This window comes from Gymnodraco acuticeps, unplaced genomic scaffold (assembly GCF_902827175.1).
Source record: "Gymnodraco acuticeps unplaced genomic scaffold, fGymAcu1.1, whole genome shotgun sequence".
Lineage (NCBI taxonomy): Eukaryota > Metazoa > Chordata > Actinopteri > Perciformes > Bathydraconidae > Gymnodraco > Gymnodraco acuticeps.
In genome coordinates, this window is record NW_022992081.1 from 2,240,695 (window position 1) to 2,265,105 (window position 24,411).

The window sequence follows — 24,411 nt, forward strand, 5'->3', positions numbered from 1 at the left end:
CTACAGACGCAGAATCAGCACTTTGTGCTGAAGGTAGTAGGTACCTCATACCCTGAGGGCTTGAATATAGGGGCATGGCTACAGTTGGTAATCTGTTTGGTATTTTGAGCAAAACACTTCAGAGACATGTTTTGTACCGATATGGCCCTTCTTGGGAAGCCCACTGGAGCTGCTGTCAATTGCAGGGTGAACGAGACTGACATTTTACTCCCTCTTATGGTGTGTTTATTTGAGTTGGTTAAACTAGCAGGGGCATCTTTGGCAGCAATAGACTGGTCTGATTTTCTAGTTTAACGTATTTTTGGGAAATATTCGCTACTTTTGGCCATTTCTGACTGAATCATCCCAATTTTGGATTTTATTTTAAGGAAGTTCCCGACAAGTTATACAGACATCCTTGGTCTCAATGGATCTGCCGACTTAAGAATTGAGCTCTCAGAAAGAAGCTAAACTTCCAAAGGTGATTGGGTCCAGCTATAAATTCACAGAGGGCCAGCTAGGACAGTAAAATTGACCAATCATATCTTCCCTCTAAATGGGTGGGCTTTATTTTCGCGGACTTTATGACAAGTTCCGCCCGCTCTGAAGTGTAAGTATGCATGTGTGTTATAACAACGGGTCAAGCTAGATATAAAATTCACGGCTCGCCACTGCTAATTCAAAGCCACAGCTCAGACACATGTAATGATAAAGATTGTTTGGCTTGTCTCAAACTGAATTAGACATTTACTGAACTCACTTTGTAAAATATGTTGCACAAATGCAGACACAGCATAAATAGCACAAATATTCCTTAAAAATAATCATATTTCCGCGAGTGCTGATGGCTGTGCAACATTTAGGAACTTTCCTGGCATGCAAAGTGCCTAAACGTTCCCGTGTTAGCCTTGAGGTTAACAAAACAACACTGCCACCAAGGGGACAGTTATTTCATTTAAAAAAGAAAATAAGGAGGAGTTGAGGAAAGAACTGGAAAACAACGTTTTTTAGAAGAAGTTATACATTTATTATTGAACCAGCTTTTGAAATCCAAAAGATGGGATAAGGGATTACAAAAAAATCATTGCACTACTTAATAAAGTATTACTAGTAATAACTCTCATACAAAATGTACAAATGTTTGTTAAAAATGTCATTATCATCATAACAGGCCTTCAAATCATTTAGTTACAAATATAATACATAATGAAACTACTATGACACCATTTTGATAGAGCTTCATAAAGTTTAAAAGTCAAAATATTCCAACAACCCAACAGCTTGCATGGAAAATATTAGCAAAATGTATTGATGAGCACTAATCCTACTGCCTGCGCCATTTTCAGGAAATACATAAATAGTGGGACTGAGGTAATTGATATTGTACCAAGCAACATAACAAAACAAAAAACTGTCCAACACAAAACAATCCCAGGATGCTTAATGGATGCACAGTCATAAATATGGCCTTTTACCCAAAAGAAGAAAAGAATAAAGACATCAAACATAATTTCTCTCCGTTACCTCAGATATAACAACTTTATACACAAACAACTGCTTCTCCACTGAGAATGTTGATTAAAAAAACTAAACTGGGGTCTGAACGGATGTATTGGTCTGATATGGACACATTGGATAGAGACGAGATGCAAAAGGAGAAAACGCATCTCCATTGAAAGAGTGTGAATGTAAATATGTAAGGCTGCCATCTTGAAAGAAAACGCCAGTTGCGATGGGATAGAAACGGTTACATTAGAAATCCTGCTCTGTGCGTGAGGTGAATGTTTTAACTTGCCTCGGCTTACAGTATGACATATTGTTGCTGTGGATGCGAGAGAATAATGTTCTGAATGTATTCAAATTCTTCTCAAACACGCATGAGCTGCGGAAAAACTGATCAGTGGTTTCTTTACAATGAAGAAAGCGTGTAGGTCTTACATATTAAAGTGCTACAGTGTCACAACCACCGTCTGGTGAAACAGTAGATTAAGCTATGACCTTATAAGTCTCTTCAAACATTGCATTAATATCTACCAACACTCACAGAAAGCTGCTCGAGTCCCCAGACGGATATAGAAACATGTTCTCAAAGGCCTCAGTCCCGTAAGAAAGCTAGTAAACTCAGCATGTATGATGTCTTGGGGAAATCTGTAATTGATGAAGGTTATGCATTCAGCTCTGTAGGAAACTGCCTTGAGGGAAATCGACGGAAGCCCTCAAGCGCCATACTTCAAACATTCCATTTACCCGGTTTTCCAGTGACAATTGATCAGATTTCTCAAGTTATTTATGTCATTATCTCTAAATAACAATGTTGTTTTCCTGAATGATTTTTAAAAAGATCAAATGTTTGAGATAATAAAATAGTTAATTTAAGATCACAAGAAAACATTTTCTCATGAATTGACATAGGCGTTATCTCAGGAAAACAACACGGGTTCTTTTTTAGATAATTACATTTTGAGAGAAAAAAGTGGAATTAAATTGTTTCCATGGGGACATTTGGGTAATGAAAAATGCGGACCATGGCCTTTTAGGACTTCCATACAAGGTGGATATGGTGGATCCGTTTCCTTCAGGTCAGCATAGTGTGCTTACCAAAGCCACCAGCTGTTACTTATTTGGGACAGGACAATGTGCTGACATCATGTGATTGGGTTTGAGTTGAAGAGGGGGATCATGAGGGTAACAAAACGGAACAAAAAAGCATTGTTGACTTCCTGGAGGTTTTCCTTAAGTGTGATTTGTGAATCTCAGCCATAAACCGGTCTGAAGTTACAGGATTTAGGAAGTCGATTAACTGTATAAATATTAAAGGAAGAATAACACACTTCCACCCAGAGCTAATACAGCCTCACTGTTCCAAAGTAGCTTTGTCACAGTGTGCAATTTCTTTGTTTAAACCCCAAACGGAGTACTTTCACACTGAGGAATGCACATACAGAAATTAAAGATTCAATGATGCTGTTCAACTGTCTTTATAATACCCCTAGTAGAAATGTGAATGCTCAATTATAACCAGATGAAATTGCCATACTCTTTGGACTGCCAATTCTCCCTTAATGTTTTGTTAAAACAACTCTCTTAAAAAAGGGAGTGTTTTTTTCTGTCTTTTCGCGCTCATATTGAGTATTACAAAAATACACATATATATATGTCCACGTGACCATGCCACTGTTTGTGAGTTTCAAAGGCCATTCATAGAAAGGGGTGACCATGAGCAGAAGGCAGAGTAAGGGTGTAAGAGTCCAAAAACAGAATGCCAAGGAAGTCCAGCGGTAAAGTGAGCCAGTAGAAGGTTTGCTGATCCCAGGTTAGTATAACTGTTCAGTGTTTTTGGTGATAGAGAAACAAGGACTAAGGAGCACTGGTCCCCAGGTGTGTGGCAGAATGTGTGAGGGGAAGTGTATGAGAGTTCACTGATTGGTTGGTGCATCCAAAAGGGAGTGTGGGATTGTGAGTGTTGACATGAGGTCACTCAGAATCCCTCTGGACCTCAGAGGCATCGGCTCGACAGATAGGACAGGTTCGGTTAGCCTGGAGGGGACCAGAAAGAAAAGGAGATGAGGGTTAATATACCTAAAAAATGAATATACAACAGATGCTGTCAAATTCAGAGGAAGCGCTCAGCAGATTTAAAAGCCTGCTCACACCTTTATTGAAAAACAGCAAAACCTTTATGCAAAAAAAAACTACTAGATTTGCACCATTGACCAATAGTTTCCAACATTCCAATGACGTACAAACAATCCCTGTCTTATATATTTTGTGTATATATATATATATATATATATATATATATATATATATATTTGAATACAAGTATGGTTTGCAGACAGTGTGAGACAGAAGTTGATGGTCCAAATACATCTTGAATGAACCGTGGCAAGGAATTTCCAACTGAATTCGCCGGACCATTTTCTGGAGTAACTAGGCTTTAAGGGTGCAGTGGAAACACACTGATAAATGGAATGATATCCAAACACCTAAATGTCTTTACTCACCTTAAGCCACTTGTCTACACACTTGGCGTGGAACTCGTGATTGCAGGGCAGGACCCTGAGGAGCTGGCGAGACTCGAAGTCACACATGCACACCACACACCTGGAAGACAAAGCAAGGTTGGAACTATTTAGAAAAACATCTTTCACACCTCCCTAAACTTATAAACAACAACAAACACAGTTCTTACAATGCAGATTAAAAGGAGGAAGGCACTCACATTGTTTGCTCAGACTGATGGTTGTTGGAGTTGAAGCGGTACGATGGAAGCTGTTCTATATCTGCTTTGGTCAGACCGCGGGGCTTTGCCTCCCCGAGACGCTCCGCCAGGTTCAGCAGGGCCTGGAGTTTTCACACAGAAACACAACGTTTAGAGGACAACGTTTGCAAAGGAAACAGTCAAATGATAATTGGCTAAACATGTGGAAGTTTGAGAAGTAATAGAAGTTGAACATGACCTTTTGACCTTTCTACATGTTTTGATATGTTTCTAGTTATTGTGCTTTTTATCTTGTTTTTAATGATCGTTTTATTATTTGACTCCTACTGTGTTATTCTATATTGTATTTGTTCCCTGTACAGCTCTTTGGTCCACTGAGGTTGTGCTATATAAATAAATAAAGATTGAGATTGAAGTCTTACCTCATAGTTCTCCACCTCTCCGTCGTCTACGTCCAGCTCCAGATTGATAGTAGGGGCTACATTGGGGGGCACAGGGAGCATGGACCTGGATGTGGTTGAAGACGGTGACACAAAAATTAGGAACATTTCATTTGTAACGCATCTTAGGGGTACTGAAAATGCCCCTTTGTAGTTCTAACAGTAACAGGAGGAAATGTTAAGACTTACAGGAAGTATGGCAGGAAGCTGGGGTGGTAGGGGGACGGGGGCACCGCCTGCTGGGAGCGGTAACGCCGGCTGGTGAATCGACGAGGCATAAAATGTGGATAGGGCTGTGAAAGGTGGGATAAAGATAATCAATTATATTTATTTTCATCAAAAATCAAACATTTCCAAGGTACCCAATTTATTTCCAGACGTTTGAAGCCTTTTACTAGAAATGCCATTGTACCAACAGCAAATCATGTATATTGTCACTGTGTTCATTTTACTAGCTATTCATTCTAACTTTCATTTTAATTTCCAAAAAAAAGGACCATCAGAAATATAAGAAAAGAAAGGAGTAGATTTTAATTCAAGCTAATTTCTAACCTTTAAAAATAAAATGTTAAAATGATGCTTTTCTCAAACTTGCCAGTCTTTGTAGAATGCTTTCCTCCTACCGTATATATATTTATATTTTTTGTACCATAATCATATATCATGATCCAAAACAAAGGCTAATGAGGTCATGGTTATTAATGCACTCACCGATGGAAAGAGCTCCTGCACCAAGGGGTCGTGGTGCGAGAGGAACTGGAGCGGTGTGGATGGGGGCAGGGTGGGGGGGGGCTGGTGATGATGGTGGTGGTGGTGATGGTGTGCGTAGCTGAAGCCCCCGCCCACTGAAAGCTGCTCTCCCAGAAGCTCAACCTCGTTTTCAATCCTCTGTAAGGGCTGAGGAACAACACAGCACAGTGTTAATGGTGACAAACGGAACAAAAACAGCGCCAAACAAACTGAAATAATAAAATATGAACACTATATGATCTGATGGAAGAACTTAACTGATTTAAATGAGTTATAACATGTACATAAGTTGATTCGAATTGATTTTTTTTGACTGTTATATATCACAAAGAAGTAGAAAAGGGCTTATTAAGCAGACCGCATCAACTCTCCTGACAGTCCAGGAGATGGCGCTGTTTCCCAATGTATCCCTTTTTTGTTTTTCACATGCAGCCTAGTGTTGAAGATTTAAATAACAGAATCATGATTTAATAATCAGATCAAATGTCATTTAACAAAGAAATTCAGGTCAGCCTAATCAACTGGGGTTATCGTCTTCTTCTGTGGTAAAAAGGAGGACTCCCAATTCAGAATTTTTTTTCATTACAGCCATTTTATATAGCTAAATACTTTTGAGACATAATACCTGGCTCTCACAAAAACAATCTTAAACTACTGTTAAACTTTATAAATAAAAAACTAAAACTGCAATTAAATAAAACCTAATTAATTATATACAAAATGTTAACCTTGGTTTGCAAGTAGTTTTGTAAGGTATTCAAGCATATTCAGTACAGCAGATTTAAAAATATGATACTATCATTTATGGGTATTACAGTAACTGCATAATGGCTTCCTGTATGCATGCCAAAGCCCTCATATTGAGCACAGAACACTGCGAAAATCAATTAAAGTAAACTATTATAAAAACCCATCATTTACGTACCGATCGTGGCTGCTGCGTCTGGAAAGGCAGGAACTGTGCGGGTGTGGGGAGGTGGGGCGGGTGGTGAGCGAGGTGGGGGGGGTGGGGAAGCAGGAACTGGGGGTCACCGGACAGCAGCGAGGGGAAGGCATAGGGCATCGGCAAATGTTGCATTGAACACGCCTGTAGCATCTGAGAAACAAAGGTAAGAAGAAAAAGACATAAGAGAAACATTCAATGCATGTTTTCCAATGTGGGTGTAATTCCATATGTCACCATAAGGTGGCAGCCAAGACCTGGAATATTAACAAGCCCCTTTAAACAGGAAATATTCTGCAGGTCTTTTTACTTTTAACCCACTTTGCTTTTGAGCATTTTGCTTTTTCCGTGGTTAAACTGTGAGAGACTGCAAAGCACAGAGTGTCCCTTCTTAGGAACAAACAAGCCCACACACTCCCACAGACTGTTGCTCTCACCGGGTGGTAGTGTTGTCCAGTGCTGAAGACCACGCTGCAGGCGGGGACTTGTTGTTGAGCGGAGCAGGTAGGGGGAAGGTGCTGGCCGCTACACAGGGGCGCTGCCAGACTGTGCGGGGGGACGGGGGTCACCGTGTAGGAGACCGGGACACTGGCCTGCTGCAGCTGGGGAGGGAACACACCAGTTAATATGCAGACACACACAGGATTTCTTGCAGCGGTTATACTCACGATTATATCGGCTAAAAATAATAACCATTCGAAATATTATGCCGATAGTCTCAAAAGTATGGTTGAACTCCAAAATGGCGGTAAGACATACTGGAATAACTTAACGTTAATTTTTTTTTTTAAACTGATATTTCCATTGCATTAAAATTATCTGTATAAATAAAGCATAACAATTAAATAAATCCCATCGAAGACTGACCTGTTCATGGAGGTCCATGACCATGGCTCCTTGCTGCTGCTGGGCTGCGTGATGGTGCTGCTGCTGCTGGTGGTGGTGCTGGTGGTGGTAAGGGTGATGATGGTGGGCAGCAGGGTGCAGTAGTCGTGGTAGGGTGGGAGGGTGGAAAGCTCGGGGCTCCTCCAGGCCCACGGCCCCGCCCCCGGCTGTGGGAGGCTGACTGTAGACGCTAGGCGTGTGTGTCGTGTACGTCTGGTGTATGGGAGGGTGGTGGTGGTAGTTCTCATCCTGGTGCTCGGATGGCGACAGGCGAGGGTGGAGTGGTGGTGGGGGAGGCAGGTGACGGGTGGGTCTGGAGAGACGGCCGCGCTGACGCCTAGCTGGCGGGCTAGAGGGGGGGAGAGAGGGACAGTGTTACATTGGGTCCTCCTCCAGACATGTTTACATGTAAAATACTATGATTAATATGACATTTAAAAAGGGGTTATATTATGCTCATTTTCAGGTTCATATTTGTATTTTGTGCCCCTACTGTGACATGTTTACATGCTTTAATGTCCAGGAGGGGAGTGTGTTGAGAGAAACTTTGGGATTTTAGCCTTTGCAGACCATTTACATGCATAGAAACCCTATATAACACTACAGGACAGGGGACATGCCCAAAGAGTACAAAAGGGCCTTAACATTGTGTATCCTAGACATACAGCGTTGTGCGTGTTAGGTTGAACACTATACATCAAGATGGCGGAGCGGGGCTCTGGAGCATGATCCAGCGTCTGGCCTTTTCATCTCCGTTAAAAGAAAGATCGAAGAGATTCAGCGACAGATGTTTGACACAGAAGAGTAGTTGGTTTTATTAGCGTCTTAAAGACAGAATGTTTAGTTTGTGGTTTTCTGTCTATATTTTCTTTTTGTATGTTTTTTTCGCTTGCAACTGGTAGACATTAATACATACATTTATATCAACAGTTTTGACGTAGAAATTGCTCAGCTATTGCATTCACTGCTTATGTCTTGTACCAGATAAAACACCATAAGTGAAGTGCGTACACATTTGAACTTTATTGGAAGTGGGCGTAACTTGGGAGTGGAGCCGTACGTCAACAAGAGGACTTACCTGCGTCTGAGCCGAGCGGGGGTGAGGTATCTCTCTTGGTGGTAGTGCGCGTGGGGGTGAGGCTGTCTCCGACTTGAGGGTCCTGACTCCCAGGGGCGGATAGGGGGAGATGGGGTGGATGGTGGGGGGACGGCTGAGGTTAGCTGTTCCAGGACAGTCTGACTGGACAGCCTCTGGCGCTTTGGACTGGGGCTTTCCTCGCTCTGCAGAAGGAGGAAGGAGGCAAGAAGGAGGGAGGAGGCAAGAAAGTGGGATGAGTGTTGTGGTTAGTGACCCATAGCACTCGAATCTAATCAATTTCACTATGCTGCGCAGGCCTACAATCTATACTGCTGCATGGACATTAAGTCCTTTGTGACTCATGGCATTTCCTGTATGGTCCACCGTGAGCGTCTGTGTGAAAGAGAGCATATTACACCAGCAGCACTCTGAGGCCTTCAGGGTACAAAGTCACTTCCTCTCGGAGTGAGGAAATGCAAGACAAGCACTCACAGGCCCATGTGCCAGTCATACAGAACACTCCCTCAGCAAATACTTTTTCTTGGAGACAAAACAAAGGCAGTGACACGGACCCACACACAAAAAGTGAGATAGCTGAACATGTAGTCACCCAGGTTTAGACTGACTAAAGAGTTATCATAAACTCTGCTTCATTCCCACCAACTCATCTGTGAGTCACTTCTCTTCGCAGCAGTGACTCTCACACTTGGCACTCTGTGAGGCAAGAGCACACACGTTTGCTCATGTGTCAGTTGTTAGTCATTCTGCTGAGCCGAAGCTGTGCTCTGAAGAACACTCCTGTTCTTTAAGGGGCCACACACACACACACACACACACACACACAGAGAGTGCGATAGCTAACAGGAAACAGCTGGAGAGCGGGCTGTAGAAATGCACAGTTATGGAAACGCCCGCAGACATGCACAAAGTCACATTTACACATGGGCAGCTGCCTCTGAGTTCTACAGCCCATAAAGAACAATACCTTGTGAAGCTTCTGAAGAGGCAGATGCTGCTAAACTAAATGTGTTTTGACTGTTAGCAAAACAACACTGACGACTAACGGCTGTATCGCTCACTAGAACTGGATGTGACCTGAGCTTGAGCAGCTGATGGGAAAGACAAACAATAACAATGACTTCATTAAGACCCGAGCAGATGACTGCACGATGAGAGGCCAGGAAAGAAGGACGGACAATGGAAGAAAAAGGGAAGTTTCAAAAGATGGAAGAGGGGAGAAGCTCGGTGGAGCCACCACAGCCTGAATAATGGAACATATCTTGGGTCACAAAGAGAGTCAAACACCCCTATATTGAGCTTAATGTTTAAACTGCCCTTAAACTGTTAGGAATATGTTTCGAGAAGTATTTATTGGGGCGGGGAGGGGGGGTCATTTGATGTATGAAACAGTTTTATGATGTGGAAGAGAATGATAACATCCTAAATCTATTTTTAAATACACATCTTTCTATAAAATGACCTTGATATTGATATTGATGGACAGTAATACTACAAAGTCAAAGTGAGCATTATTAAGTGATTTGTTAAAAAACAAATACTTGAATACAAATTGAGAAGCAGTCAAAAACCTTTTAGGTAAAAATAGGTCATTTGTGCAAGTTCGCATAAATAATTGTTGCCTGTGTGTGCACATTACACAAATACACACTCTGCCTGCACACCATCATTTGCCTTTAATATCGCACAGTGAACAGGAGAAGATCCTAATCATCATCCCTATGTATTGAAACCGGAATGGATTTTGCATCCATGTTTATTTAGGTAAATGAAACACATATTCAGATACGAGTATAATAAATAGATCTATAATGCATGTTCTGATCAAAAGTGAAATGAATGGCAGGCACACTATCTATGCCCATGTCTACACAGGCTGGAGGGTACCAGCGACATGCACCCCACCCCCAAACCTCTCCGTTCCTCTCGACAACAACCCCCTTCTCCTACGACCCTACACCCCACAACCTCTGCACCAGCCCCGACACCAACACCCTTGGGACATCTACTGTGCCCATTTTCATATCTAAGCCAGCCTCCTCCACCCGAGCCTGACATATTCCCTCCCCACCCTCCTCCTTCCATCCCCCCCCTTTCCTTCCGTCAGATAAGATGAACCCCTCTTCTTCCCTCACCCCTTTTTCCTCCGTATGTCCTGTCCGAGACCCCAAGACAAAAAGTTATTCGACGGGACACACAGAAACAAACACACTCTGTCCTAACACATGCAGACTATCGGCCATTAGTATGAAAGTTTGATGGGCTTGTCTACCCGCGTTAGGAGGGGGGGCGGTGTCAGACAAAGGAGTGTGTGTGTGTGTGTGTGTGTTCAAGCAATATGCCTTATGTTCCAACACAGTGCTTGTTGTGAACATACACACCCTCGTCTGGTCCAACCACATTTTCACTAATGCTAGAAAAATAAAGAAAAAAAACATGCCGACTCAAAACACACACAACACACAACAAACAGTGACTCAGGGTACTGCCCAGAAACATTGTACTCTATTACAGCACCACACACACACACACCGTGTTCTAGTGCACCATGTCCACATTTGGGATGTGCATGTACACACTAGCAGTAACTGTGGCCAGCAGCTGTTGTGGCTTCGCTGTCAGTGCTGAGAACCAAAATAAAGAGCAGGCCCTCGGAGTGCATGCAAACACTCGCAGGAGAAAGTGAGCCCGGGGTCTCTTTTTGCTCGCATTCAGAAAATTGCAGCGTGAATGTGAAGATATCGCAAAAATGGTCATTTGCTCCTTTACAGATTCATTCATATTTGCTTCCACTCAAACACTTCTCCCCACCCCCACTTCTTTTCTTTCCATCAACAAGATTTCAAAGCCCATTTTGTTTCCTCTGCCACTGTTCCTCCCTCCTTTTCCTTCCCTCACTCCAACCCAGTCCCACAGCTGGAGGTGAAATCATTAGCAATACCCCCTCCCTCCCATCCTCCCTCTTCCTCCAAGCTTTCTGCAACACCTTCCTCAGCATCCTGCCTCCCCTCTTCTCCTCGTCACCTGCTTGCGGCTTCATCTGCCTGCCCACTTGGGTTTTCAATTAGAATGATATTAACAACATGACCTTTGTGAAAGTTGCCATCATTGACATGGAAATATTGCTAGCATAGTCAGCTCCTACAATTTCATTGAGAATCAAGAAAAAATAAACTGTTGTGTGGCGTAGTATTGAGAGCACAATTTCACATGGAGAATTTGTGTCAACAAACAAACTTTACATTGCTCCACCCTTTGGGGAGGCACACTTGTATAATGTATAAACATTTGGGAAAGCAGAGTTCAGATGTGCAATCTATGCTGTGTTTGAGTTTTTAAAGAAGGTAAAAGCATATACAGAAGAACCTAAAGAACATTGACATACTGAACAACATCAGCCAGTAATTCAAAGAGCCAGAATAGCTCAAATTCCACTGAAGAACAGACACATCTTCTAAGCTTTTCATTGAGATTTTAAGCCTAAAAGCCTTATTTTATCAATTTCTTTTATTTGAAAATAAGTCATTAGAATAATATCCCAAAAATATAAGTTCTACCTTTACTTTATAACTGTAAAGTAAGATGGCGTCACCAAAACTAAAAGCCATGTTTACTGAATGTATTCAGCCTCCTACTCTTTGACAAATACAGGTTCACTGGTGAACATGACGCACATTGCACTCTGCATTAGAACGTGTACACACTCATTTGAAACACAAGTACACTTTACAAACTAGTCTGCTTTAGTGCGTTTCATTCCTTCACACAGCATCGGCTTAGAGAAGATATAACATTTAGACATGACACAACATGATCTAAATCTGGCTTAAAAACCATTCATATATGTAAGATGGTGTAACATAAATAATGTCGAAGGTGCTTACCTTATCACTCTCGTCTCCATATGCATGATCTGGATGGCAGTGGTAGGACCCTCCAGAGGCTCCTACAGAGGGGGAAAGCAGAATACAACACAAGGTCACAGTGAGACAACAATAGGGCTACAATCTGTTAAGTCTGGCGTTTATTATATTATGTTACTTGAATTCATTCATTATTCCCATGGAGAATTTGAGCTTGGGGTCAAATTCTGTGACATATTTTAATGTTCAAAAAGCTCTTTCTTTTTCTCATACTGCCTGTGCTGCAGCACCTCTTTTCACCCTCTGTCTGAAACCAGAGCCCAGTCTGCTCCGATTGGTCAAACACTTGGAAATGTCCCGCTCAGTAGCCTATCAAGTACCATCTAAACCATTGACATGCACCATAACCTATACAAGACAAGAAAGGGAAAACCCAAAATAGAATAAAAACGGAACCCTTTAAGATGTTTTATTTAAAAATACATCAAGGCATTCACTAGTTGGAATGCCTTATGAGATCAATACTTACAGAAAATATAGGATGCATCACTAATCTGCCACACTGATACAATATTGCCAACCACACTGGCAAACCTCTCAATGGTTTTTTTCTAAATGTCATTGAGATGTATCGAGTCGGGCCTCAACCCGTGTGTACCTGGCTTAAAAACAAGGCCAATATATAAAGTCCCTTTTTCTAAACATTCCCCAATTTGTATAAACAAGCATACAATGTCTGGTCCTGTTCTGCGTGAGTGTGAATTCTGTTGACTGGCCTGAGCGGCTCTATAAATGTGTATCACTTGAAATACAGAATACAAAAACATGTTGTTAATACCTATTGTTGAAATAGATAGCACCATTTATACCCAAGCACTGGGGAGACTCCCGTGTATCTACATACAGTACGTTTAATCCTTTTGTTGTTTATTGTTCTCGTGGATTTAATACACAGCGGCAAAAACACTGACAACATGTTTGTGCGGACTCTGCGGAGGGATGCTGCCCATGTGTAGTGCTCAGAAGAAACACATATGGTGTGCCATCAGATCAGAGGCAACACACGCAGAACAAACACAGTAATCCTGGATTAGAGAAGCTTTAGGATGATACCGCCAAGACTTTTACGCTTTTGTTTTTCCACAATCCTTTCATCTTTTCTATGCTAGCTTTTTGTTTTCCCCTTTAGCCGGGGACGTCCCCACCACAGATGGAGGCAGGCCAAGGGTAAGCGATCCCAAGGGCACTCCAGATAAGGCTACCTTAACATTAGAGATGAAGCAAGCTGAAGTAGAAGGGAAAAGATGCCACAAAGGTGGTATTTTTCCCGCTCACGGCCTCCCTCTTTGAAGAAAATGTGATTGACAACAAAGAAGCGATGGGGGAGAAAGAAAGAGAAAGAAGAGGCAGGCACAGTGAGGTTTCCACAACTGATCCATGAACAAATTCCTCTCCAATCCCTAGAGCAAGGCAAAGTAAATGGAATTAAAAAAGGCTGAGTTAAGTAAAGCTTACATTAGTATAGTGAAAACCGACTAAAAGGCTATATATATATATATATATATATATATATATATGAGATGGTTTGAGACGGAGTGCTGGTGAGGCATTCATGGGACTCTCCGCTCTTCTGTAAAACACCCATTCACCGGTCACAATAGGCAAACATCCAGCTTCCTCCCTGAATGTGGTCTCACTTGCACATTGTCAGAGTTCGGTAAATGGAGTCAGAGACGAGTCATTCAGTCGGAGTCACTCTATAGAGGCTGCAGGACAGGTTTCAAAATGTGCGGATGACATCATGTCCACTGTTGGACGAACAGACTGCACACTCGCAGTTTAGTTTCAACACTTTAGGGCCTTGAGGAAAGTGGAATAATAGGATGACGGTATGGATTTTAATGTGTGAACACAGTCATTCCCTCTCATAACATCCAGGCCGTTTATAAAAAAAAAGATAATATAGGCAATTTTCCTAAATATTATAACCCATTTACCCTAAACATAAATCACAAACTATCTCATCAAGGTAGATAGTGGGGACTTAACGGGACTCTAGCACCTCTTTTCACCCTCTGTCTGAAACCAGAGCCCACTCTGCTCCGATTGGTTAGCTGGACGACTCGGTTGCGATTGATAAACAGCTTAAAGATGTCCCGTCCCGTCCCTTAGTCAATCATGTTCAATGTGTTGGAGCGCTGGCCAATAGACGTGCGAGAGTGATGTCACTATGTCGCAGAAGTTAACAAAGTAGTCAAATCGTGTATATAATCGATATACATGTATATCCAAAATGTACATTATTAATTGAACTATCATAAGCCTCATATGATTGTTATGGACAAGTTTCATGTACAGTAACCATTTGAAGACTCCTACCCTTTATTGGACCATTTATAGTGAAATGGTACGACTTCCCTACGCATGTTGGAGAAGAACACATTGATAGACGTTGTGAGTGAAAAGCAAAACCTAGTTCAAATGAGATGGTGTCCTTTATAACGAGAGGTGTGACGTGAGAAGGAATCCTTTTAACCGGACGGTTCGAGAGTAATTCTACGCGAAGAACACTTCCCATAATCTGCTAAATGAACGACAATAACAGAAGAAGAAAGAAAGAAATGTGCGATAAACATTTCTATCTTCACATAGTCGTGCAAGTCCACCACAATACACAATCCTTCTGACGCAAGCAGTAGCCTGTAGAAGAAAAGAGGATGTCTCTGAAAGAGGGTTGAAGACAAGACCAGGAGCACAACCGTGATGGGAGGTGAGGATGCAGGGGGGAGGGGGGTGTGAAGGAGAGAAACGACAGGGGAAGAGAATGTGGGGGGACAAGAAGAGGATGGAAATGCACATAAAAGGGGTGAGAGCAGTGAGGAGGAAAGGGAGATCGGAAAAGATAAAGAGTAGAGGAGAAAACACACAAGGAAGGCGAGTGGAGGGGGAGAGAAGGCGAGGGAGTGAGGGTGGGGGTTGTGGCTTCCCCTCTTGACTGCTATTGATTTTCTGTAAGCCTCAGAGTGCATCAGCTATTTCTATCCATTTCCTCCACCTCTCCTTCCCTCATCCCTCTATCTCTCTTTCTACCCCCCCCCCCCCCTGCACTCAGCCCAGACACCCTCCCTCACACATCCTCCTCCTCACACTCTCCATCACCACCCATCTATTTCCCTATCTGCCGGCCTGTCTCCCTCTTCCCCCGTATATCTGGCAGCATCCACATTTCCCTGCTATCCCTATCGCACCATCTCCGCCCATGATCTCCCATCACCCTCGGTCTGTCGCAATCTCCTATAAAACTTCCCTTCTTGTGTCAAAGCAGAAAAACACAGGGGGAAGTGGGCAGAATAAAAGCTGTGTGGATAGATAAGATGATAGATAAGTGACAGGCCCACTTAACAAATCATGAGGAACAAATGGGGGGAATTGGACAGACCGCTGTGGAACGTGTGCCAGTTTACATACAAATAAGTAATTTTAGCCAGGCATACAGTATGTGTAACACACGCACCTCTCACATCACCCCGCCTCCTGAACACATGTCACAGCACACTTCACACCCTATCGCTAAAGCAGAGTTGAGTAACAAGCTGGCGCACGGGCTTAAAATAGGCAGGGTGTAGCGTCTGCCCAGCCATTACCTGGCTAGCACGGCTTCACACGGGCCTGATGGCAAACGTGAATGTGTACGTACGTGCAGAAATAGGACTAATTCTTCTTTAGTGTTCTTATTACCTTCCTCTCTGTTCCGCAACTGCTCCTCCCAAGTCTAAAAACTGCCAACACGTCCCGCGGAAAAGGCGCGGGTATACGCTAAATACTTGATCGTGGAGTTTAAATGCACATGGCAGCTTTGAAAATAAGACTGCACTGAACAGAACACCAGTTTTTGAAGTACATCAAATTGGCAAATAAATGCAATACCTTCTGCTTCCTTGAACAACCAATCACAGCTGGATGAAACACACAGCACTGCAAATACACAGGATATGCAGTTGAGGCTGAGAGTTAAAGATACCCAGAAACCCTTTCTTTGCATCTCTTCCCGAGAAAGTTGCACGTAACCATTACTTATTTGCATTACCATTGATTCATCTGCCGATTGTTACATTGGTTAGTCAAATAGCAGAACATGGCCATCGAAAGCATCCAAGTGACATCTTTAATTGTTTTCTAACCCAAAGAAATGACACGATTATGTTGTCAAATGTAGAAAAGCAAGTATTCTCAATATTCAAGACATGGAATACAGTGTCATTTGAATGAGAACTCGATTAAGAAAGTAGTTGGTAGAAATGTCTGTCAAACCACTAGTTATTTTATTCCAACTATCATTGCAGATGTACTTGCCAATGATCAATTGATATGTTTATCTTAGGCTTGTTTTAATGACGTCGTTTCAAGCTGACCTGGGAGTCTTTGACTTTGTGTTTCTCAAAGCCTTATGGAACGCCATAAGAACATGTTCAGTCCGTGACCTTTACTTCGCTTGAGCAAAATGCAGCAGTTCATCTTTGGAAATGTAAAACAGCTGAATATCCTCAGATACAGGGGCTCTTTAAAGACAGGATGTGTGCAAGGGTGCAACATAAAGACTCATAGTGGCAGTATCAGTGCTGATATTTTGTCATTACAATTTTGGTCACAGAACTGAGAAGCGGTGCAGCGAGACACTTGCTAATCCTAACACTCTGGCCGGCATCATAAAAAAAAAATTAAAAAAATCATACCTTGATTTAGGGCTGCTCGATTATGGCAAAAATCATAATCTCGATTATTTGGGTTAATAATTGATATCAAGATTATTGAAAACGATTATCCAATTACTTTGAAAACATCCATTTATTGGAAAAAAAAGGGAACAGTATGTTTTTAACAGTTGATTACCCTGAACTTTAAGTATAATTCAACTGAAAAACCAATACAAAAATGTATTAAAAAATAGTCGTTTTATTTCGATGTTGTTTTCATAATCGTTGCAAGCCAAAACCGTAATGGCGATTAAAAAAAAATACGATTAATTGAGCAGCCCTACTGATTTAGAACAACGATTTGGAAAGTAGCCTATAGCATGTTATCTAGTTCTCAATACACATACAATTTCACCGCCAATACAAAGTGTTAGTCGATTGGAGTATTGCTACTAATGACATCCCTACTTTCAATTCTGTTAATGTGTTCAAAAGGAAAACTGTTTATACATGTTACTACGGTGACTTCCTTCCCTTTGTATACATTTCTGACACTCCTGTTCCTCCTTCCAGCCCACCCAGACGGCAACTAAACAAGGCCTGCCTACACAGTCAGAAGAGGTACATTAAAGTACACATACGCCTTACTCTCTCACTCATCCTTCTGTCCCCCCCCCCCCCCCCCCTTCTTATTCCCCAGTGAGGACAGATGCCAGCTGAGAGGGAGTGTTATAGGCAAAGGAAGTAATGGGACAGAAAGGCAGAGTCTCACTTATTTTCTACGATCATAAATATCAGCGCCATCATCACAAGTCGGCCATCAACTCAGGGGAGCTTCTGTGAAGAAATGCGCTTTTCTGTGTCTTTGGGGAAACTAATGCATAATGTAGAACCGCACAATGGATGCCAGTACATATGTGAAAGACGTCTTCCTTAAAATGATAATGTCCGTATTAGGATTTTGAGAACATTCTTTCCTTAGGTATTCTTCAAAATGAGTTGAATAAGCGATTACAGATACTGGCTGTATCAGGCCAATAATGACAAAAATAGGTTAAGATTTATTTAGATTAATACAATAATAAAGACAACATTGGACTACAAAACTGACCAAATACCTCAATCTACACACTTGCAGTAGGGTATTCACTTCATGTGCTAACTCACTTTGCATGACTGTTACAACAAAAGGCAGGAAGAGGACAACAAGCGGTGGAAATGGGGAAGGAGACAGACATGTTGAAATGACAAGAAGACGTGTTGACACAGAATGACTGCAAATGACGCTGGAGATTACAATGCAAGAAGAAAGAAACAGTGAATGTGTTATCTCTAATATTCTGTCTGTCAACAAAAAACGACTGGCCCAACTCTCAAAACACTTCAGGGAAGGAAGTAGAACGGGCCAAAAAAGAACCCAGAATCTAAAGCTGAGTGGCTGTGGCTCAGTGGTTAGCGTGCTGGACTTGGAATCAGGGGATAGCAAGTTCGAGTCCCACTGCAGTCAGCACGTCGTTGTGGCTCCTGTGGGGATTGGCCACAGTGCTGAATGTATGGAAGTCGCTCTGGATAAAAGCGTCTAACAAGTGACAGTGCATCTGTGCTGCCGTCGTGTGTCGACAGAATCATCTAAAAATGAGTTCCCGCCGAACAACAACTTAGAAAGAGGTAACCAAGTTATTTTTAGAATCCATGTCATTTCCATTTTACAACCATTGTCTTGCACCCTTATCACAACCGAACGACACTAGCAAGACATTCCCAGTTGGATGATTCCAGTGACATCAGCAGATCCACCATACTTTGACTAATAGCAACTATTGGCTCCAACCACTGACCTCCCCATCGACCAGGCCTCCATCTGCTCGTAGCCAATCATTTTCATCTTTCTCCTTCCAGGCACAGTATCCACACCTCCTCCAAGGTTGCACACTTAAACTGATGCCGTCTCTCTGAGCCATGCTTACAATAACGCTCCTGTGTCCCTTCAACAGTCAGCCCTTTTCCATGAGCTTGTTCACATCCTCCTTTCTGTATTCCTCCTCTAATCATCTCTCCCTTTCCTCCTTCCTCATCCTCTCCTTGCACCCGACCTTCCTGAATGTCAGGCACTGCAATTTCTCCAAATGATAACTCTTATAACAGGAAAATCCAACACATTCACTCTTTTGAAGGAGTCTCTCTGCTTCCATTTCATTGTTTCAACATATTCTCCCTAAAGCAACATAAGCAGTGACATTTGGCTTCTTCTTTCCCACTTGTTTTACAAAACCAGATCAGAGCTACACATGTCAGATTGGTGCATCCCAAAAAAAAGCCCATCCATTGAGTGTAATGCTGATTTGAGGTCACTGTCCTCCACCCCCGAGATGTTCTCTTGCTGACCAAAGTGACTGCTTTGTTAGTTATTTGGAGTGACGGAGTAGCGGGGAACCCCTGCTACTCGGTCGAACCAAGTGAATGAGTTTCTCTACAAGCCGAAAAGGGGTTGCCCAGGCGACAAGACAAAGGAAAGTAACAAAACACGTTTCCACTTCAGCTCGAGACACAAGAACGGAGATGATAGGAGTGGAGTGCAGGGCTAAAGGTAGAGTGGCAGGAGTGTCTGCCCCTCTGCTGCTTTGGGCAATCCATTAAAACCATCCCTCCATTAGGCAAATGGGAGGGAGGAGGCCAGAGAAAATGGACCGGAGGGGTACAGAAAGGGTTGACTGAACTAAAGGGGAGGGAGAGATGAATGTCTAAAAGAGAGGCCAGGCTGTGACAGAGGCCGGTCAGAGTCAGGATATCAGCTGCTACAGAGGATGTTTTTTACGCAGTCAGAGCAATTTGGCAGCAGTTTTAAGCATTTGGTTGGAACTTAAGCTTAAGCACTTCTGCTATGCTTCACTTCTGCACCTCGAGTCTACATTTTGCAGACGCGGGCTCTCAGGAGTCCTTTTACTTCCATGTTAACTTCCTAAAATGGTAAGCGAAGCCGTGTGAACAGCACATGAGATAGAATGTCAAAGACTATAGGGGGGGGGGGAAATGGGATCGCTACAAACTGTATAAAGCAAGCATGAAACAACAAGGCACAAAAGAGGCCAGAAGATTTAGAATAGACTACTAGAGATTGAGAGGGAGGGGGGGGTTGAAGAGTACAAGATATCATTAGCTTTCATGCCCAACGCAGGTGACTAGCACGGGAAGAATGGACTAAGCATCTCTTCTTCTCCCTCCCACCAAGCAGAAGCCACTCTGGAAATGGGAGAGGGTCGAATAAAAGGTGTGTAGCGTCGGGGAAAGGTCCGGCTGGCCAGCTGCTTCACTCGTGCAAAAGAATATTCAAATATAATTTAGCCCCGAGGTTTCCTCTGGCTAGGTTCATTAACAATGTAAATAGCACTACAAAAAAAACACATTCATCTGTTTTTGTATTACAAAATAAAGCTTTACTTTTGAAGTGCTTCTAAGCTACCAAATTAGCTTATATACGTCTGCTACACTTCGATTGAAATATAAATGTATGCACACACAGACATTAAATGATTTCCATGTTATTATTATTCCTTTGTGCGCAGTGCCTTTTAAAGGTCTAATTGAAATTAATCGAGATAATGAGCGAGTGCTGTAGGATCTCGAGCCGCTGCCTCACCCCTCTAGATCGAAATCCATTTGGATGGAAATACAATACAGTCATTCCATCCATTGATTTGTGCTATCCTACATGTCATAGCCAAGGTTTCTATGACAAAGTACGGGTCGTAGGTCACAGCAGACCGGGAACAAGTCTGCTGATGACTCCCCGTCCATGGTGATGCAGGCGGATTTGTTTTTTTAAATCATTTGTTTCAGTTTGTCTCCCTTTTAGCAACATTTCCTTCAAACCCAGCCAACCTAAAGCGAGACATACAACACACAAATGGCTAGACTACCTATAGGCTGGCAGTGCAAAAGAGGCCTTTGTTTGTTGATGTGTGTTCAGCTGTTTTTCTTCTTACTCTCACAGACAGGTCAATCCAGTCCCAATACTCAGTTGCTGAGTCTCTTATGTAAACAAATGTAGACATTTGCGTCAGTACAGACACAGACTTGAGGAGTGTAGAGTATTGTTTTGTGTTTATACAAATTGCATTAGCGAATCTAGCATTTGAATTATATACAAGAAAATAAAAACAGCTGTAGTGACGAAGCTACATCGTGAGAGGAATGTCTGGGTTCTTAGTCTATACAAGTTATTCCAACATGTATGCATAATCATTTAGTGGACGGTTTTAGGAAAGCAACTGTAAGACATTCCTCTCAAACGATGCCTTTGATAAAGCCTTTACAATGGACACTACCAAAAAAACTGGTGTCATGATTTGCACGTGAATAAATGTAAAACAAATGTCTTTTTGTGTTCTTTTCAATGTCTTTCATAAATAAATTACCACTTTCAAAAAAATATTCCCCAAAGCACAGCAGGACACAAATACCAGCCGAGCATTCTCCTAACCTGAGAAGCCTGTTAGTTGTGCTGAAATAAAAGCTTTCCCATAGCCCCGCTGAATGTGAAACTCTAGCTGTGCTGTTTCTATGTGTGGCTTACTGCACTGCATTCACTGTGAGTGCCCTCGCATGTATTCTCCACCCATGCACACCCTCACTAAGTTTTGCTTGGCACTAGAGCATAAATATCAAAGTATGGCTTACCAAGACAGAAAAAAACCCCTATCTATGATTTGAAGTACTATGATTTTAGTTTGAGAGAACAAACCCCCATATCCAACAGCTATACAAGACTATGTCAAATAATAAACAAAGGTGTCACTACAGAAATGCAAGTCTTGTTTCCTTCCCAAATGTACAGGCCACAAATATGCCTCCTTGGTTATCAAGCAGTCCTTTTTGAATCTATGCCTAGCTTTGACAAAGATTAGACAGTTCACACGGAAAGGCTTGTTACCTAGCTACATCAATATTTGTGTAGTAGACTTAAAGTAGACATGCCACTGTGCCTTAAGAAAGAGTCTGGGGTTGACTAACTATTCACAGCAGTTCAATAAGCTCCAGGCGACCCCAGTCCCCACAGACTGCTGTTGTTCCTTTGCCTACTGTATGTGCGAGCTGCGTGCACCACATCCACACTGCAGCTCTCTGGCAGGCACATAAAACACCCCGTCTAATTAGAATACAACAAATGTGTTCACACATGCACAGGCACTTTTGTCATGCCAACCCCAGGACAGCCCCCTCCCCGTCTCTCATGTTGCCTTTGAAAACATATTAAACACCTGGACTTCAATCACTTATTTAAAAGCCTAATAAAGTCAAATAAAACGTGTTATTCAACAACCAATCTTGGTCCAGGGTACACTAGCACACACATTCAGTGACAATGACAAGTGGGGATATTTACCTTCCGCCGGGATGCGGTGCGCTCCGGGAACCGAAGAAAGCCTCTGAATGCCGGGAGAGGCGTTACTTCCTGGGGCTCTTGGCTGGTTCTCCGGGTGGTTGCTGTGAGCTCCAAGTGGTGCGCAACCGGCACCGTGCTGCTGTGGGTGTAGTTGCTGCTGGTGCTGGTGGTGGTTAGATCCCATGACTCCGCTGCCGGTTATTCCATTGCCGTTCCCACCGCCATACTGCTGGTAATATCCGGAACGAGAACGCGATCGAGTCCTTGGGGGCTCCATGGCCATTTGGTGGGGGTGAAGCGGGTGGAAGAGAAAAGAGGAGGACGCGGCTGGGGACTGCGGCGGAGAGCCGTTGGTGGATCCGGGCTGTACAAAGCCCCTAGCGCCGCTGTGGCTGTAGCTGTAGCCCCCGAGTCCTCTGCCCCCCTCCGCGCCCCCGTACTCTGTTCGCTCCGCCGACTCCGCCGCCCCCGCTTCGTCGAATAAATCAGCCCCTTTAGGGACAGGCTCCGGGGTGGAGGGCAGCCGGGGGCAAACTCTGGGCTCAAGAGTCGTTGGCTGTCCAGCGGCTGCGATTGGCATTTCCTTACGGGGGGTTTCCTCTGCTTCTCTGTCTGCGTTTTTCCTCTCGGTTCCTCTCACTGAAGAAGTCACTGTTTGAAAATACAAAGTTGGAGAGTGGCTAAACTGAGCTATATCACCGTGTACACAAACACTGAATGTTCACCCCCCAGATACTTTTTTTAGTCAAGCATTTCTGTTTTGACTAGCTACTTCCCCCAAGTTTGTCTAAGTAACGCGACTAAACACAGCGTGATTCCCCAAACTGGTTCAACCACTAACGACAACCTATTCAAATATCTCCAATATTCTCGCGTTTTCTTTACCTTAACAAAGTATGGGAAGTGGTTGGTGAATTAGATTTAAGATATAGCTATTCTTATTGAAACTAACGACAAGTCTGCTGGTATACCGGCAACGTTTAGTTCATAACAACCGAGGAGAGCGTATGGCCATGGATCGCTAGCTCACGGCAAGCTAATGCATGCTAACGTAGTGCGCATAGCTTATTTTGGTAAACGCATTATCACGCCTATTCTAACCGAGAACAACCGCGTTAGCACACCCGGACGCTTTCTGAGAGCCGTATGAATCCCCGAACTGAGTTTAAGTCAACTTTGTCCACTTTAACCACCATTTAAACTTGTTTAGCCAGTCTGTGTAAGGTCGTTCACTAGCTTGGCAATCCAAATGAACCCCTCCTCCTCCGCCGACCGACACATAGAAAAAGCCCGTAGCTAGCCTCCCACGCCTCGAATCCCTTTAAATTACTTGGTTAATAGAAACAAAACAAGAACGCTTTTTAAAAACAACTTATTTTGTTGACTGAGGGTGAACCGGTAAGGGTTTTCCAACTTAAAAAGGGGCAAACAGCCAAGCGCACAGAGAAATGTAAAAAGTGGTCAACCTAAAATTACAAAGAAAGAAGCAGAGCTAAAATTAACACGATCTTAACGAATGACCCCGCCTCTGAGTATACCGCTGAAACCCGGTCCAATTGTCTTTGCCCTGAATCGTTTTTTACAACGACTTACCTTGTATGTGCTCTCCTCGTACTGTACTCCTGCCTCGGATCTGTCGATAATATGGTGAGCCCAGCGTGTGAGTGTATGCGAATGTGTGAGTGTATGCGAATATGTGTGTGTGTATGCGCCCTGTGTTCGCTTGGAGTCAGCGTGAAATGTGACAGACCGTCAACGCTCAAGTAGGATTTCACCAGGCATGTTCAATCGATTCAAGAAAACCGAAACCGTCTGTAGTGGTTTCTCAGCATATACCTCTCCCAAACGCTCAGCGAAAACAAAAGAACACGAAACTATATTTAAAAGTGTCGATTATGTTTTGTTTTCATTAACTTTAAGGTATAACGGCGATTTTACCGGTACTATCAATTGTTTGTGGATCGGTAATCGATTATTGCTCCTTTTAAATCAGAAGCTGTGGATAGCAGAGAGGCAGGCTAAAAGGGGCTTTAAATTATTTATTTACAAATACCAAGCCTTGCCTTCCCATTGCAGCTGTTTCTTCTGGAGCCGCAAGTTCGCTTTGAGAATAACTATTTGCTGTGTTTGCAAAAGTTGCAAACCATTGTACAGTG

General features: G+C 42.9%; 1 protein-coding gene across 2 annotated transcripts; it reads right to left on the reverse strand.

Annotated features, from left to right (window-relative positions):
• Positions 1-988: 988 nt before the first annotated feature.
• On the reverse strand, positions 989-24,003 carry rnf38 (ring finger protein 38). 2 transcript variants are annotated; one of them, XM_034202444.1, is made up of 13 exons: positions 23,849-24,003; positions 22,256-22,906; positions 12,200-12,261; positions 8,298-8,500; positions 7,202-7,568; positions 6,772-6,936; positions 6,317-6,487; positions 5,353-5,529; positions 4,831-4,934; positions 4,624-4,708; positions 4,202-4,323; positions 3,984-4,083; positions 989-3,516 (listed from the first exon to the last, which is right to left on the reverse strand). In XM_034202444.1, exons 2-13 carry the CDS (start codon positions 22,833-22,835, stop codon positions 3,454-3,456), a joined length of 2,199 nt encoding a protein of 732 aa, XP_034058335.1. In that variant the 5' UTR covers positions 22,836-22,906; positions 23,849-24,003; the 3' UTR covers positions 989-3,453. The 2 variants fall into 2 exon arrangements, with proteins under 2 accessions (XP_034058335.1, XP_034058334.1); XM_034202443.1 differs by having other exon boundaries at positions 5,353-5,538.
• Between the last annotated feature and the right edge of the window lie 408 nt (positions 24,004-24,411).